This window comes from Typha angustifolia, chromosome 13 (genome assembly GCF_048772165.1).
Source record: "Typha angustifolia cultivar Huaian chromosome 13, ASM4877216v1, whole genome shotgun sequence".
NCBI lineage: Eukaryota > Viridiplantae > Streptophyta > Magnoliopsida > Poales > Typhaceae > Typha > Typha angustifolia.
In genome coordinates this window covers 1,084,893-1,100,987 of record NC_133251.1, presented here as the reverse complement: position 1 = coordinate 1,100,987, position 16,095 = coordinate 1,084,893, and the positions used below count along the sequence as shown (strand labels likewise).

Genomic DNA, 16,095 nt, shown 5'->3' with positions numbered 1-16,095 from the left:
TTTAGAGTCCCGCTCCATTTAGCTTTTCAATTTCTTTAATATCATTTTAAATTCCGTAAAAATTATTGTTATATAATATTAAATTAATTTTAAAAATTTTATTTTTTAATTAGATAATAAAATTTTATTTATTTATTATTTAGAATCAACGAGTGTTTTTATAAACACTAACAACAGATAAAATAAAAAAATATTTAAAAATTCTATTCGTTCTCACGTCTATCCGTTCATATCTTAAATGCATGCATTTCACTTTTAATTTTTTTTTCTTAAAATTCTCTATTTAATTAAAAAAAATCACTTCTAAAACTAGTAAATATTTTACCGACTATATATATTTTAATTAAAAATATTAATATTTAATAATTGATATAAATATAAATATATAAATATATTTTTAAAAAATTAAAAAAATATATAAAGCTGTGTATCAGCACTCACAGATACTTAATAAGTTTAAAATTTTATTAGAAAAACATAAATAATTTAAATAAATATAAATATATTATAGGAAACAACTGTAATATCATAATTTTATTCTATCACATCAATTCTCGTGACGTGGGTTGGTATTTTATTTTTAATTTTTTAAATTTTTTAAATTTTATGGATAATTACTTTGTTAATTTTTAATAATTAAATAAAATAAATAAAGAGTTGTATCCGTGAAAGAGTTCTATCCGTAATTGTCAAGATATTGGATTTAACATGATAAAGTTAATAAGAGTATATATCTATATAGATATATATATATATATTCTAGTATCGGTTGCGATTTCTTTATATCTTATATAATTTGAAAGATTAGATTGAAGAAAGAGACAATGGCTTCAAGTTTTTCTAGCGGATCGTCAGAATACCCGTCTCTCGAAGCTTTAGCCATGGTAGGAGCCGATTGCCATGAAGTTAATTTCCCAGTAACATCTTGCATGGAGAAAGTTATCATGATCTGCAGGAGTATATGTAGTCAACTGGTAGATCTATTCTCCATCTGCTGTTCTCTACGTCGACCAGAATAACAAGACACGGCTTTTCCATGAACTTATCTTCTTCTTTGAGGTTTAATAACAATGACAGAAATTAAGGAAAGCTTTGGCTTTAATTTTTTTTTTCTTTTCTTTTCTTTTATTTAGTCAATGAAGAATTATTTATTTAAAGAATTTTTTTTTTTATGTAATGATTGCATTTCTCGATTTATTAGATTATTAGCTAGATTGGATTGGTGTTTATCTACGATTTGATTGATTGATATAATTTACCATTAGTTTTGTAGATAAATTTACTTTTATTAAGTAAGATTAAAGATACAGTACTTGCTTGTTTTGAGATCATTTATACAAATATTAGATATTCATTTATCTATATAATTTGTAAATAATTAAACCTGTAGTATCATTATCGATTATTTTCTCAAAACAATACAAATTTTTTATTGATTCCTTTTTGACGGAAAGGAATCTCCTTGTTCTTGCGATGTTGGATGTTTTAAGTAGAATATTAATTTTAAAGTTACAGAATTTAAAATAATTTTATAAATTATAGAATCAACCTAGGCTTTGAAAGTTTCTTGTTAATGACTATTGATTTTTTTCTCATGTAAAAAATTTATTATTATCAATAATGTGTGATAGATAAAAAAATTATTATTATCAATAATATGTGATAGATTATATCTCGTAGTACGTTGCTTATATTTTTCAATAGATATCTTAATATGTTTAAGTATACAAGTGAGTTTTAGTGTATTTCATGCTTATTTAATATTCTAGCAATTATATCATTTTTGCACTCTGATCATGATTATCCTTATTGTTACTGAATATTTTATTAAGCCATGACATAATAATATAGGCCAAGTCTCTACGTGTTATCGCAACACGGTCTTATAGCCGGATTTTTTGAGCTTTCGAGTTCTACGTGCTTGTTATAAGTTCTCTGTGAAGGGAAGCATTTGCTACGTGCTTGTTATAAGTTCTCTGTGAAGGGAAGCATTTGCTTTGTCTTGCGTTCTGAGATTTGGGGCACTTTGATTGCAGATTTTTTTCACCTTAAGGTCAACCCCGTATTTTTTGTTAAGGATAGTAAATAAATAAGTAAAATTAAGCAATTAAGATTTGATCCATAGGCTATCGACGACAACACTAGTTCGAAACCCTAGCAAAGCTCTGTTACAGCCGGCGGTGCACGGACCACTTAAAAATGGTGGCAGGCTTCAGGACATATATTATGTTGATAAATAAGTAAAATAGGAATTTCTGTAGTATGATAAGATATTCCTATTATTCATAACACAAGCATTACATTCAAGAAGCAATATGGAAGAAAATGACCAGGAGACTCAGGATGATCAGCAATAGAGCTTCGATATATTCAGAAAAAAAGCAAATGATTCCACAGATCATTATGCAAATTAAATACAGCTCTTTAGCAAGCTGCTTCCTCATGAAGAAAAAAAAACAACAAGCACGAGTTTCGATTAGCTAAATGCCCAAAAGGAATCAAACAATATATCACTCACCTAAAATGATAGAAGAGAGCATTTACAAAGAGGGAGGCTTCAGCTGATTATATCAGACACATCCAACTTAACAATTGAGATTTTTGAGATATATATTCAATACGCTTTGTATTCTTCATGTCTAGAATCTGACAACAATGCATGATATATCATCCTTGCTTTCTCTGTTTAATGCTTCTGTAGTCAGTTGCCTGGCTGCGGCTTGTGGGTCCTTAATCTTTCTAGCTATATCCACTGCCTCCTCATTGCTCATCACCTAAAGACAGTTGACAAGAGGAATAAATTAACCATAACAAGTGTAAGAGAAGATGACTTCAAAGAGAACCATCACTGATGAAGGCATGAGGTGTTAAGAAACTAACCTTCCATAGACCATCACTCGCAAGGATAAGCACTTCAGTGTTATCATTTGTATCCTCATAATGTATATCAGGATCTGATCGCAAATGCAATTTCAGGCTCTTATCTCCAAAAGCACGCGAAACAGCTAATTGGCCATTAACTCTTGGGACATCTCCTGATGAATAGAGTATGCAAAAAATTGTAAGACTATTTCTTGGTATCATGTGATGGCAATGACATTTCTGGTGTTCTCATGTCTCATGTTACATGGTGATGGTAAAAAGAAAAAGGATTATCCTACTGATATCCCAAATTTTACTTTCAATAAACTCCTAGCAGTAGAACTATTCCAGTCAACTACAATTTGCAGAAATGGTTAATTCAAGTGAGAAAAATGAGAATGAAGATTCTTGCTCAAAATGCCACACAAACCATACAAAGAAGCAGAGGAAGGTACAAGAAAAGAAGTAAAGAACATGAATATATCATACTCTAATGCGCCAAAAGAGGATGAAATCTACAATTCAGCAAAGGGTGTAATAGAAACCTGGCATATTTGAAACAAAGCCACCTCTATTCTCAATTATCCCACGCTCAGCGCTTGGTTCATGATCAACTGTCAACTGCATTACTGTTCCACCTTTTAAAAGAACTGCTCTTGAATCACCAACATTAGCTACCCACAACTTCCTTCCATTTATCAGAATAGCAGTAACAGCAGTGGATCCACCTCGTCCCAGATCAGGACTGTGAGAAAGAATTGCTTTGTCAGTCTTCTCATAGGCTCTTAAGATAGCGCTATCTGGATGTGTCCAAAACTCTTCCTAAAACAGGGTAAACATAGAAATTAGTTTAGCATGCTTTTCCTTTTTCTGAGTTGTTTTGATTATCCCCATTACGCAGAAAAGGAACTCATCAAGGTAATGAAATGGAAAGAAATATAGAACAAAACAAACTAACATCACACCTCTCTCAGAATATTGGTGAACAAGTTCTTCTGTAGATATGCAGGTACACTGTCTCCTAAATGGCCATCAAAAATAGCAAACAGGCCAAGCTCCTGTGCTCTCATCTGTATAAACTTAGCAACATGATAATCTTCCATTGGATGACTTGCCTTCCCTTTTACAAGGCTAAATCCGTAGTTGACTTTTGTGTGGCCTTGGGAGCTTTTCCCTTTACCCGCATCACTGGAAGAATGATCTATGAACTATACATAAAAAAGTAAGTTTGTTATGAGGGGCACATAATTAAATCAGCTCATTATTCGGAAAAAAATAGTAATGGAAATTGTTTGGTATTTAACAAATTATTAAATTCTAAAGAGGTCGAATTAGCAGTTTCCCTCACATAAGCATATTTTCACAAGAATTGCAGTCCATGATTTTTATGATAAAAAAATGATTCTGAATAAGTTGCACTTATAGTGAGTTCAAACTCCTACAGCTTGAAAATGAAATGAATAAAATGAACCAAGAGATCGGACTGAATGGATCCAAAAAACATAGACTAATGCACTACGTATAATTACATAGAGTTCAATGACAGAAAAGAGATCCCTTGCAGTCTCCTTAAGTTGTTGGACTGAAGGCTGAAGATGAACATATATAGCTAGGTCTTGAGGTGCTTTGATCAACCCAGAGATGCCGAGCTCCTTGGAATACATTTTCAGCAGAACTCTTGATATTTCCAGGATATCTGTATTCTAGATTTCATCTAATAATTTCAGTTCTTTTGATATATTTGACTCTTTCTCTGACATTACAATAGATCATTACTGGCAACTAGCGTCAACACCAGTAAAGTATAAAAATGAACATTAGTTCTCCATTAAAGATTCATATCTGAAAACAGTATGCATGCTATTCAAGTGAGATCATCAATGAATTCCTTCCTATTTACTGTCATTCACTCCATAATGAAACCCCCCCCCCCCCCCCCCCCCCCCCCCCCCCCCAAAAAAAAGGGAAATTAACAGACAAGAACATAAGCAGAAAAGATGCAATATATTCTGGCCATCTACTCGGTCAAAAGTATGGGCTTCCCGAATCCAGCAACAAGCAAACAACGGGACATACACAGATCTACACAGGATTTAAATCACGAAAGCACAAAGAACATAGTTTAATAGAAGTAACTCCAGACCAAATCTTCTCTCACCTGAGAAAAGTAATTCTTGAAGCAGCAGAACTTCGCCATACTAAGCCCTGCAGTTCCTCCAATCCTTTCGCAAAATTCTCCACATATACTGTTCCTTATCAATCCAGAGGCGCAATTTTGATCACAGCCCACGTCCCAAAACCTCGATAAACTCCAGTCCCTGCGCTTCAAAACCATAAAATCAGATCGCCAAAGTGGAAATTTACTTCGAGAGCGTACAATCTAAAAGTCAAAATCCCATATGGGTATTGTGTAATCGAACTCACTGATACAGCCGGAGAAGAAGAAATAGGATTTCAGATAGATAGACAGAAGTCAGTCCTTCACTTCACCACCAGCTTTTTGAATCACAACTTGAGCGTGTGTTAAAGAGTTAAAAAAATTCAATTTTTCCGCAGAAAGAAATAATCAAACCAACGAAATAAGAATAGGATATTGGAACGAGCTCGAGGAAAGTTATAAAGGAATAATAAGGAAAGGTGAGAATAAAAGTAAGAACCCGGGAAAAGGTAACACTTTCCCTATGTTGACTTCGTTGGCTACTAAACACACATGGGAGGATGACCCCACGACTGGGAAGAAGGCAGCGAATTTATTGGGAGTTGCACCTCTCACCCTCGCTGTTTGCCCACAACACCCGTGCTCTTCTTTGGCTACATGCACACAATTACACAAATGAGAGGGTTGACTTGGTCTGACTCATTTGGCCCATCAATTTGTACCATGGCTATCTCTAATCATGTCTGTTTGTAAAAGCTTTTTGATGTACTGTAAAAGCTGGTCGGGTCTCAGAATTCATTGTCGATAGAGCTTGGAGTTGGGGCTGCAACTTGCAAGCGACATCATGATTAATAAATTAAGTGTAAGTTTGAATTGAGCCAAGTTGATAGATAAAAAATGAGCTTGAGCTTTCTCCTGTCTAGTTTGACTAAGCTAAAACACAGAAGATCCAAGCAAGGAGCAAATTAAACTTACTTTTCTGTGTTCTTGCATTGAGATATCTGAGAATCATGTACTAAGGTAAAGGTATTGTTTAGCATTCATTCATTCAATCAAAATTTATAGCGACAATAAACTTTAGAGGCAAGATAATGCAAACTGAAATAGTTTAAATACAATGTACACATACAGCTAACATTATTATGCCAACGGCGAAACCCACAACACGTGGCAAATACTACCTTAAGTATAGTTGAAACCGAATATACCACAAAGGCAGCAAATGAAATAGAAGATCCTGGAGATAAGAATGAGAACATTTTGATAGACAGGAGAACATACAACCTTATAGTAAGGTTCAAAATTCTTGAGAAAAAGGTCTGTAACACAGGTGGTATTAGCTAGACATTCATAAGATGTTGAATTTTCAGTATGATGGCATTTTTAAAAGTGTTGATGTAGGGAGGCCAGAGCCACCACCTAGCTAGATATGTACATCCACCACTTGTAAAGGCCAAAGCCATAGATTGTAGTAAGCACAGCAACCCTTAGTGGATGAAACTTAAATCTGCAGCAGATAATCAGAAGAAAACAGTAATTAACTTTTCGTACTGTAAAAAGATAAATTTTACTGCTAATATAAAGGAAACGTGGACAGGAAGAAGAAAATTAGCAGAGAGCTAGACAAAAGTCAAAACTGTGGTATTACACTATTACATTGTTGAAATCCGGCAAGCTGACCCTTTTTCCAGTCTAATTTCTTCTATTCTGGAAATTTAAAAATCTACAGCTCCCGGAGTGTTAGGGGTGAAAAATTTATTCAAACATTGCAATTCACAAGAGGCAAAGCAAAAGGAGCAACATTACAATGTTGAGGATAGGCCCAACATGAGCCTTTCTTCTGTAAATAAAAATAATGCATGCATAGAACCAGAATTAAATTGAAGGTATATTTCCAAGGATAGAATACTATGATCTCTGATATTCCTGAGACTAAAAGTAAGTTAATATATTGGGTGACTTATCACCAATCCAGTAGAAGCCTGGGTAAAAAGACTTGCTTCCTTGAGAGTTATGACTTCTTCAGTTCAGCAAAAGCACACGTATCCAGCTAGCAGCTTAGTGTGACTGCCCATAAACCTAAAAAGTAGGCGCAGATTTTGTCAACATATGGGTGCAATCTTGCTGTGAAGATATCTGGTTTTCCTATTTGGAGATGACTGACTACATATAATGGTTGCATGGTATTTCCACAATGAACTATTTCAAATTGTCTCTCTTCAAAGGACAAAAAAGTCAGTGTTAGGTGCTGATATTATCATATTACCAGCTGACAAGAACAAATAAATAAGCACAAAGAAGAGTTGACCAAAGGATCAAAAGAAAAGGAAGCCAACTAATATACAGCAGGAAACCGGTGAGATAGTATAAAAATTTAAACCCTTATTAGTATCAAGCTCTTTCCTGGAGACAAGAGTTGAGCTTTTGAAACAAAATAGCTTCACTACAGTCTGTTATCATCATGGAACCATAAAAGACAAACAAAATGTGCCCATGATATAATTTTGGTTATCACATGGACGTTATTATGCTGGAAAAATAGTATGAACGTAGACACAATAATTTAGTTGAATTAGGCTAGCCAAGTGTTGGGGGTGATGAGGGACCAAATCAATGAAAAGGCGTTAAAACACATGTTAGAATTTTATAAAAAATAATAGTAGGTTCTGCTCAATGATGTATATCACCCCATTTCAATTTACTCCGACCTTAGAAATATTACTCTTCGTGCATGAGCCAACTAGATCAAATACTTCCTCTCAAGTTTGATCTGCCACTCCGTATTGAGCTCTATGTTTGATTATGCTTTCCAAGTGTACTCTTCTAAGAATTATAACTGCTCTTCACGAGGCATAATCTGAACCAGCATCCCACAATCTACGAACATTTACCTTAACCTAGGATTTGCTGCATTAAATGCTGCCAATTCAACACAGGTAACTTGCAAGTCCCAAAATCTTGCCCAGGTCTTGATTCCAGTATCTCCACTAGATTGCATTATTGTGAACTCTCCCGAAGAGCTAACATTTTTACAATAGCTATCAAATTGGTCACACCATATCACTTAATATAGTAGTTCAGGATACTGAAAGTCTGAAACAATGAAGCTTGAGACCAATTTTTGGAAGAAGTAAGTGAGCCTGAACCAATTTAGTAGGAGTTGAGGCATATACTAGAGCTTAACACATCCAAAATCTTAACCTCTAATTTTGGGTCCAATCATGTGGGTGAATCCTTTTCACTTCGGCAATTTCAGTCCATGTGAGCTATTCTCATACATAAACCTCAACACTATAACTTTTTAGTGTACTTTGCAATTATAATTTTCAGTATATTAAAATATGATTAAACTAATTTTTTTCTTGGAGGGTAGACAGTAATTACAGATAAAATACCAAAGCAGCATTTACTTCATAAATCGAGAAAGTGGGAGTATTCCACTCTCACAACTTCAAAGCTGTGTCGTCAAGCTCTTCTAGGTTTCATTTTCCAAAAATTGATCGTAAAACTAAGTTTTGGACAAGAAGATCTCTTCTTATGTCCTTTCCCGTTTGCAAAAGTGACCTTAAACTTGGCATCCATCCTCCCTAGTTGCTATTCCACCTTTCTAAATTCATATTGGCAAAGTGAATATTTAGGCCTGAGACCCATCCTTTTCATTGGTCCAAACTATTTAGCGTGCATTTAACATAACGTTCTATATTAACAATTCCGTCTATCATTCAAAAGGATACATATAAACCTTAAACCTCAGAAATCTGCCCTACTTACTTATTATGGCAGAGAACAAGTTCATATTCCATCGGTTTCCATTTTTTATAAGGACAAGAAAGTTTAAAAAAAAATAATAAGAGTGGGACACACCTGCAGGAAAGCCAACATTGTGCATGTAAAGGGAAATAAACAATAGAATGTACTATATACTATGCGTATATGAAACATTCGCCAAGCATCTCCAAAACAGAAACTGATTTATTTTACTTTTTTTTCATTCAGGCAGAAAAATTCTAGTTATTATATAAAGTAATGGCCTTAAATCCTTTGAGATTGAAATCAAATTCTTCGACCAGCACCATAACCATGCCAATTCTCCATCAAAGATGCTCCTAATCCAACAAGTTCTTATACCGACATCAAGAGCAACTAAAATTAGAAGATTATCCTTCAATTTACAAGAATAAATTCGAGAAAATAGAGATCACCTCCCAGCTCCAGAAGCCCAATCGGCTCCCGATCTCCTCTCCGCCGGCATAGGCGTGAACCACTCGGAGAAATCCCTGTCGAAGAACTCCCAATCGGGCAATACGATCCCAGCGATCCCCAATAGTCCAAAGAAGTAGGTAACCATCATCTTCTTAAACGACATCGTCCAGATCCCGATCACAACCATCACCGCCGCAAGCCCGAGCAAGCTCGACTGCAGCGTCGCGTCCCTCCCCATCTCTCCCAAAAACCCTAACCCTAACCCTAATTCTTGAACTAGAGAGTGACGAAGACGGAGGAGGAGAGACGGAGAGTTGCGAGCGGAAAAACGAAGAGCAGCTTCTCCTCCGAAGCGTCGCAAATCTCACCTGCCCCGCGCTCTTTCGTACGACCCGGTCACTTCACGAATCTACTAACAGAACGACACGTAACCCTGAGTTTGGTCCCTACTATGTATTTCCACGTGGCGAGGATATTGAGGGTTTCTAAATTTGAATGTATATGAATCTTTGTACGGGATCCATTCCTAGAGACGGACATAAGCTACCAGACGGGTTATGGGATATTTATCACCATGAGAAGACCCTAAGTTGACCTACAAGTTCTAAACCACGTAATAACAACAACAACAAAAATCTTCACTCTTAACTATTTACTTTGTGTTATTTAAGCTTCTCTTTCCTCACTATGATTGATTCAATGCAGAGTTGATAGGTGTATAATTATCATTTTGTTGATTTTAGTGTGATTTCTTTTTTCCGGCATGATATATATTTTTGATCCATTAATTCAACATTTAAAAGTTTTTAGTCAATTGGTGTCATGAGATTTCTTTTGTTTAGAGGGAAGGGAGTTTAAAATTTAAAAAAAGACTGTACATATTTTAACTGCGAAACAGGTTGTTATCTTTAATTTCCATTTAATTCTCTTGCTGGTGGAGAAATTGACAGTTGCTTAGGTTGTGTTAGATGAACATTTATTAGCACCAGAGTAATAAAAAAATTTCCTTAGTTTTTGTGGCCATGGCTTTGCCTTTTAGCTACACATACATCTAAAAAAAACCTTGTTCTTGTGGATCCCAATCTGCAGAAAGGAACTCTCAACTGGATTCAGACAGAGAGGGAAGCATTCTTGACAAGGATAGCCCATCCTTTGAGACACCCTGTCTCATTGCATTTAGAGATGGTCCAGGTAGCATTTAACATTTCAAACTCTGGTCAGCCTTGGCAGTGGTGATATCATTAAGGCTTTTCATCTTTATCTTGTTTCAGTAATATAACATAAAATCCATTAAATCATAGAGGTAGAGTGTCAGTGTAATGCTAGTAATATCAGTAACCCATCAGTATTCTAGAATGCCAATCATTTCAGTGCAAATGGTATCAGAATTTATTGTACATCGCATTAGTCCATGTAGACAAAGAATCCAGGATTTGAAATCAGTTGGCGAATAAAACTGCTGTACAAATATGAAGTAGTGGTTTTCCTCCATATGGACTGAGATCTTAGTAGTTTGGTAGATGTTCCAATCAGCTTATGTATATTAGTCTTTGATCCTTTACAGTGAGATACTATGTTACTATAATGTAGTGCTGACAAGTACTTTGCAATGTCATTACAAGTTCCAGTTGCATAAAAGATCCCATGATATGCTAATATTTATGCTATTCCAATGGGATGCAGCAAGTTGGCAATGAAGAAAGTTCAACTGATACAAGTTGACAATTAGTAATTGATTGTTTGTGGGAGAATAGTATTCTAGAAAGAGCAGTCATAAGACCTAACACACATATTTTCTTCTAATTCCTTTATTCCATTTGCTTCCGAAGTAAATAAGCATCTATTATCACTCCCAATCACAGAAGGATTTGGTAGGAAAATTCAACTGCTTCTTCTATTGTATCAGAAATAATAACCATACAGAAACGCAAAGCTATACGAATCAGAGTTCAGGGCCAAAGTCTTCAAGTGTTGTGCTTGTTATCATTTAATTTGCGTTTGTAGTTATGGGTTAGACCTACAGAAATATTATGCGATCCTTATTCTGGAAGTCAATTATGAAGTGAAAATGATTTCTTAGCAGGGATAGAGCATAATTAGCTCCATAATTATCCTGTTGAGAATACGCAGAATCATGGTAAAATTCTCAAATAATCGAAGTAAGTTGTACATATTGGTCTGTCTCATATTGTTCATTCTCTCTCTCTTTTTCTTTTTCTTTCTTGATAGAATTACAGTAGAATGGCTTACAGTTGAGTGTTCTATTGAGTCAAGCAATTTTATACACCCTAAATAGCATAAGTGTTTTTCAATACTAATTAATTTATACAGTATTTTATGTTGTAAGCTAAGATTTCTTCACTGCAGATGGGAGACTATTGCTTGCTTGACAGATATGATAGAAGTAATGCATTCAACATTGTGAAGTCCCTTCTCACTGAAACTTATTTGTTCATCCTTTATGATAGCATTTGGATGTGAAACAAGGTAACGGTAACGGGAGTGAGAAGCATGAATTCTTCTGGCTGTCAAGTGTTTTTGAGTTGCTAAATATTTTTCTCTCTACCCTTCTGGAAAACTATTCTTGTTGCTCTTCAACTCTACTCTTTTCCTTTATCTATTTTCGAGGCAAATCTACTCCTTGATGAGTTATTGCCATGAAGGGGACACAAGATTAGTTGTTTTCAAAATTATTTATCCTTCTCATTTTTATTTTTTCTTGCATCACCACTCTAGATATATCACCATTAGGATTCTACTAAAAAAATGTCTTTATCCTATTGTAACAATCCTGGAGGACAAGTTATTTAGTCCCTGATGCAGACAGTTCCAAACTTCGAAATTTCAAGTCATAACTACTAATATACCAAGATCAACCAGGCACGCAAGAGAGAGAGAGAGAGAGAGACAGAGACAGAGACAGATAGAGGAGCTGAATACTAAGAATGTTATTATTATTGAAAGTTTGAAACTGTAATGAACCTATGATCAGTACTAGATCTTCAAGATAGCACACACTCATGTTGGAAGATCTCTTGGTTTCACATGAGGGTGGGAAAATGATAGTGTGTAGAATAATATCTACTTATTCAAATACTAACTCTTTCTATTCAATAAATTGACTGCTGATGCTGATAATCTATCTACTTATTCAAATACTAACTCTTTCTATTCAATAGTTAATTTAACTCATAAACCCTCATGATTACATCATACAAACCTATGGGTTAATCACTAGATCTTAGCTAGCATGAAGTCTTTTAGCCATATCACATCATTATGCATCCATTGTGATGCCAAAACACGTAGAACTAGATATACAACTCTTTTGTACATATATATCCAAACTTCGAAATGATAACGAAAATACTTGATGCAAGGTCTTGTTTTCTCTGTTTAATTTTTCAGTGCCCTTGTTAATGGGCACTAGGACAGCAAATCCTACTTGTAAATTAATTCAGGAAGTGTTCGCAAACGAAGATTTTATCAAGAAATTTTTTTTGCATAATATGAGGTGAGACAAAGTCTACAAGAAATAATTTGGTTACTTGAGTTAGGCGTATATATGCGTATCAGGAAAGTGACATCAGATATCTAAGTATGCCCTTTCACACATCTTGTTGGTGGTCTATCCGACCAGAAAGATTAAAAAGAGAAGATATCTTAGTAACATTAACTGACCTCATTGAGAGGTCATCACTATAGTTTTTCTTGTCAAAGAAATTATCTTTATTGCATCTGCTTTAGAAACAGAGGGAAACAGAAGAAAAGTAAAGAAAAGAAATGTACTGTTAGAAAGTGGTGATGGTGGTAGAGATGTTTCATCATGTCTAAATCAATTTCATTGCTAGTTCTGCTCAAATATTTGGAAAGAAATATCCTCTCAAAATTATTACACTAACATCTCACCGTCATTGAATAAAAGAATTTCTTCTATATGGCTTGGACTGGGAACTTAAAGTTGCGTTCCATATATGTTATGAAGTAGTTATGTCAAAGTTGTATCTCCATTTGGTAATAGATATAAAATCTTGCCCTTTTTTCTTGTCCACTCATATAAAACTACCATACTTCCAGACTAATAATCTGTCTCTGTAATGCCACGATCATGTGTCAATTTGTTTTAAGTCCACCCTACTAGTTGTCTCCTTTGTTCCAACTTGCATGCTCTCAAACCAACTCTTCATTCATTCAAAATCGTCAGCTATTACGCAGATCGATAAGCGACAAACATATAATAATCCATTGTTTGCTGTTAGTATTAATTGTTTATCTACTCCTATTCTCTTCTCTAACTTTCATTTCCCAGTGTCAGCGTCAGCACACTCTAGCTTTGCTAAATTACAACGCCAATAAGATTTTATCTCAATTTTTTCTCTGTATCACAACAATAACTTTTCTCTACTATTTAACTTACAAATGCTAAGTAAAAGCTTCAACAAGGAAAAAAGCGACAGAATTATGTTTTATAATCATAACATAACAGACTTCGATTTGATTTTGCGCTCAGCACTGTTCAACTCAGAGTAATTTTCTTGTAATATCTAAGGTTTGGAGTCATTGTTTTTTTGCTTCGTACTTCATTACTAAATATTAGCAGGATATGACACTTTGATAAACAATGAAGAGAAGAGAAGGTATACATCATGTGTTGACATATGATCCTAATACAAACTTCTATGCGGGTATATCATTATATTTCCTACCTAACAAGTCATTTTCTAATAAATAAGATAGAAACAGAAGAGAAGATGGTGTATAAAAATTAGCATGTGTCGTAAGACATAGCAGTATCTACTTACAGTTCCACCACTTCCTCAAAGAAAGCCAATAATGGGCAGATCTCCGGGCTGTGGTGATTATGGAATCAAGAAGGGTCCATGGACACCTGAAGAGGACCAGAAACTTACTCAATACATCCAGAATAATGGCCATGGCAGCTGGAGAAGCCTTCCTAAGCTCTCTGGTCTCTCTCTCTCTCTCTCTCTCTCTCTCTCTCTCTCTCTCTCATGTTTGTTTGTTCATCTCTTACTACATGACTATATGTACATCTTTCAATATACTTTTTTTTCCCATCTTAAAAGCTATGCTTTCATCTATCTTAGGCCTCAATAGGTGTGGCAAAAGCTGCAGGCTTAGATGGACAAACTACCTAAAGCCAGGCATCAAGAGAGGGAGGTTTTCTCCTGAGGAAGAGCAGACCATTCTTGATCTACATTATGTCCTAGGAAACAAGTACTAGTTCTCGCACTATATAAAGACCTTTATAACTTATAGAACATGAGATGCCAATGATCATCTTTCTATGTATTTCTTAGGTGGTCAGCAATCGCGACACACCTCCCGGGCCGCACCGACAACGAGATCAAGAACTTCTGGAACACACATCTGAAGAAGAAGTTGATCAATATGGGCATCGACCCGGTGACCCACCGACCGAGGACAGATCTCCTCGCCACTCTACCGCAACTCATGGCCCTAGCTAGCCTCAAAGATCTTGTAGAGCAACAACCTTGGGAAAATTTTGCTGGTCGGTTGCAAGCGGAGGCAGCTCGGTTGGCAAAGCTCCAGAGCTTTGAGTATCTTCTCCAGTCTCCTATGTCAACCATTAGTAGTTCCAGTACCAACAGCCTTAATAGCATCAGTTCTGGTATGGAGTCTATTGGCTTGCTGAATTCAACAAAGCCAACTTTGTATCCTATTCCTCCAAGTCCTTTGTCAGTGGTTGGTGCTCAAATTCACTTACACCCGTTACCAGAGATGGCATACAGCCCTGACATTAAACAAGATTCTAGTTTTATTCAGTTAAGCCAGGGGGAGAATAATATCAATGGAGCAGAAATGGTATCACCTTCATATTTTTCTCCTTTTGTCAACACTTTGATGAGCAAAGGAGATATGTGTAGCTTTTCAAGCTATGACAATAATGCAGCACCTTCTTTCTCTCCTGAGCTCTTAGTTGAGGATCCCTCTTTTATCTGATACTTCTCCTATTTATCTTGTGTGCAGTACAAGAACTAGGTCTGAAAAGTTTGCAGAGAGTAATTACCCTTCTTCTATAGTGTTTCTTGTCTTCACCATGCATAGTTTCTTGGATGTAGATGTAGTGGATCTATAACCAGTGAATTGCATGTATGTACAGAACCATTCAATCTTTCATGAATACTATGCTGGATTATACTGCCACTTCTCTGTAATCTTTTCTAATGGATGATGTTGAGATTCTGAAACTTATTTATTCTAATTCACACAGTTTTCAATTACAACTATGTTAAGAAAAACCACCATGCATTAGAATATTAGCAATATTGTTAAAGATGATTGATGCTGATAGTTACAATAACAAATAATATAGAGCTAAGCTAACAAGTGACGGCAGGATACAGCACAAAGGTGATTAATATATATAGTACTAACAGTACATTTACGATGCTTAATTTTTTAATCATGCATGCATTCATAAACATTGTGTCAGTAGCCATGCAACTAGTTGTAAGTGTGCTTTTTTATTCTCATTTATAAATTTGTAAAGATCTTCTACAATGATTAAGGCCATCCAAACTCTCTCTCTCTCTCTCTCTCATTTTCTTTTTCTTTTTTGTGCTACGACAGGGCTGAGTTTCCTAGTTTATTACCTTAAATATAAGTGATACAAACTTTGCTGAAGATTCTTTCAACCTCAAGAACAAAGAGGTCATCACAAACTAGCATCATGCCATCATGCATATAATAGACTAAGAGGTCACAAAATTCCTCAAATATTCAAAGACCTCTTCAACTTTGTATTAATGAAATCACTTAAAATATAGATCTGAACAATAAAGAACTAGACACCCTTGCATCTTAGCAGTTAGAGAGTTGACAAACAAGTT

The 16,095-nt window shown here is 35.2% G+C and overlaps 2 protein-coding genes across 2 annotated transcripts; one reads left to right on the top strand and one right to left on the bottom strand.

Annotated features, from left to right (window-relative positions):
• Nucleotides 1-2,343: 2,343 nt before the first annotated feature.
• On the bottom strand, nt 2,344-9,630 carry LOC140774131 (probable protein phosphatase 2C 41). The gene is made up of 7 exons (XM_073116996.1): nt 9,223-9,630; nt 5,287-6,527; nt 5,021-5,180; nt 3,828-4,070; nt 3,408-3,684; nt 2,881-3,035; nt 2,344-2,774 (listed from the first exon to the last, which is right to left on the bottom strand). The coding sequence occupies exons 3-7, from the start codon at nt 5,057-5,059 to the stop codon at nt 2,640-2,642; spliced, it is 849 nt and encodes a 282-aa protein (XP_072973097.1). The 5' UTR covers nt 5,060-5,180; nt 5,287-6,527; nt 9,223-9,630; the 3' UTR covers nt 2,344-2,639.
• A 4,415-nt stretch (nt 9,631-14,045) lies between these two features.
• LOC140774874 (transcription factor MYB93-like) lies at nt 14,046-15,394 on the top strand. Its single transcript, XM_073118036.1, has 3 exons — nt 14,046-14,189; nt 14,329-14,458; nt 14,542-15,394. The coding sequence occupies exons 1-3, from the start codon at nt 14,057-14,059 to the stop codon at nt 15,203-15,205; spliced, it is 927 nt and encodes a 308-aa protein (XP_072974137.1). The 5' UTR covers nt 14,046-14,056; the 3' UTR covers nt 15,206-15,394.
• The last annotated feature ends 701 nt before the right edge of the window (nt 15,395-16,095 follow it).

Coding starts and splice junctions, on each gene's coding strand:
- LOC140774131 (XM_073116996.1), bottom strand. CDS start 5,059: ATGGCGAAGTTCTGCTGCTTCAAGAATTACTTTTCTCAG. Junction 4,071..5,020: donor TCAAGAATTACTTTTCTCAG/GTGAGAGAAGAT, acceptor TTTTATGTATAG/TTCATAGATCATTCTTCCAG. Junction 3,036..3,407: donor CTTTGTTTCAAATATGCCAG/GTTTCTATTACA, acceptor TCTATTCATCAG/GAGATGTCCCAAGAGTTAAT.
- LOC140774874 (XM_073118036.1), top strand. CDS start 14,057: ATGGGCAGATCTCCGGGCTGTGGTGATTATGGAATCAAGAAGGGTCCA. Junction 14,190..14,328: donor AAGCCTTCCTAAGCTCTCTG/GTCTCTCTCTCT, acceptor CATCTATCTTAG/GCCTCAATAGGTGTGGCAAA. Junction 14,459..14,541: donor CATTATGTCCTAGGAAACAA/GTACTAGTTCTC, acceptor TGTATTTCTTAG/GTGGTCAGCAATCGCGACAC.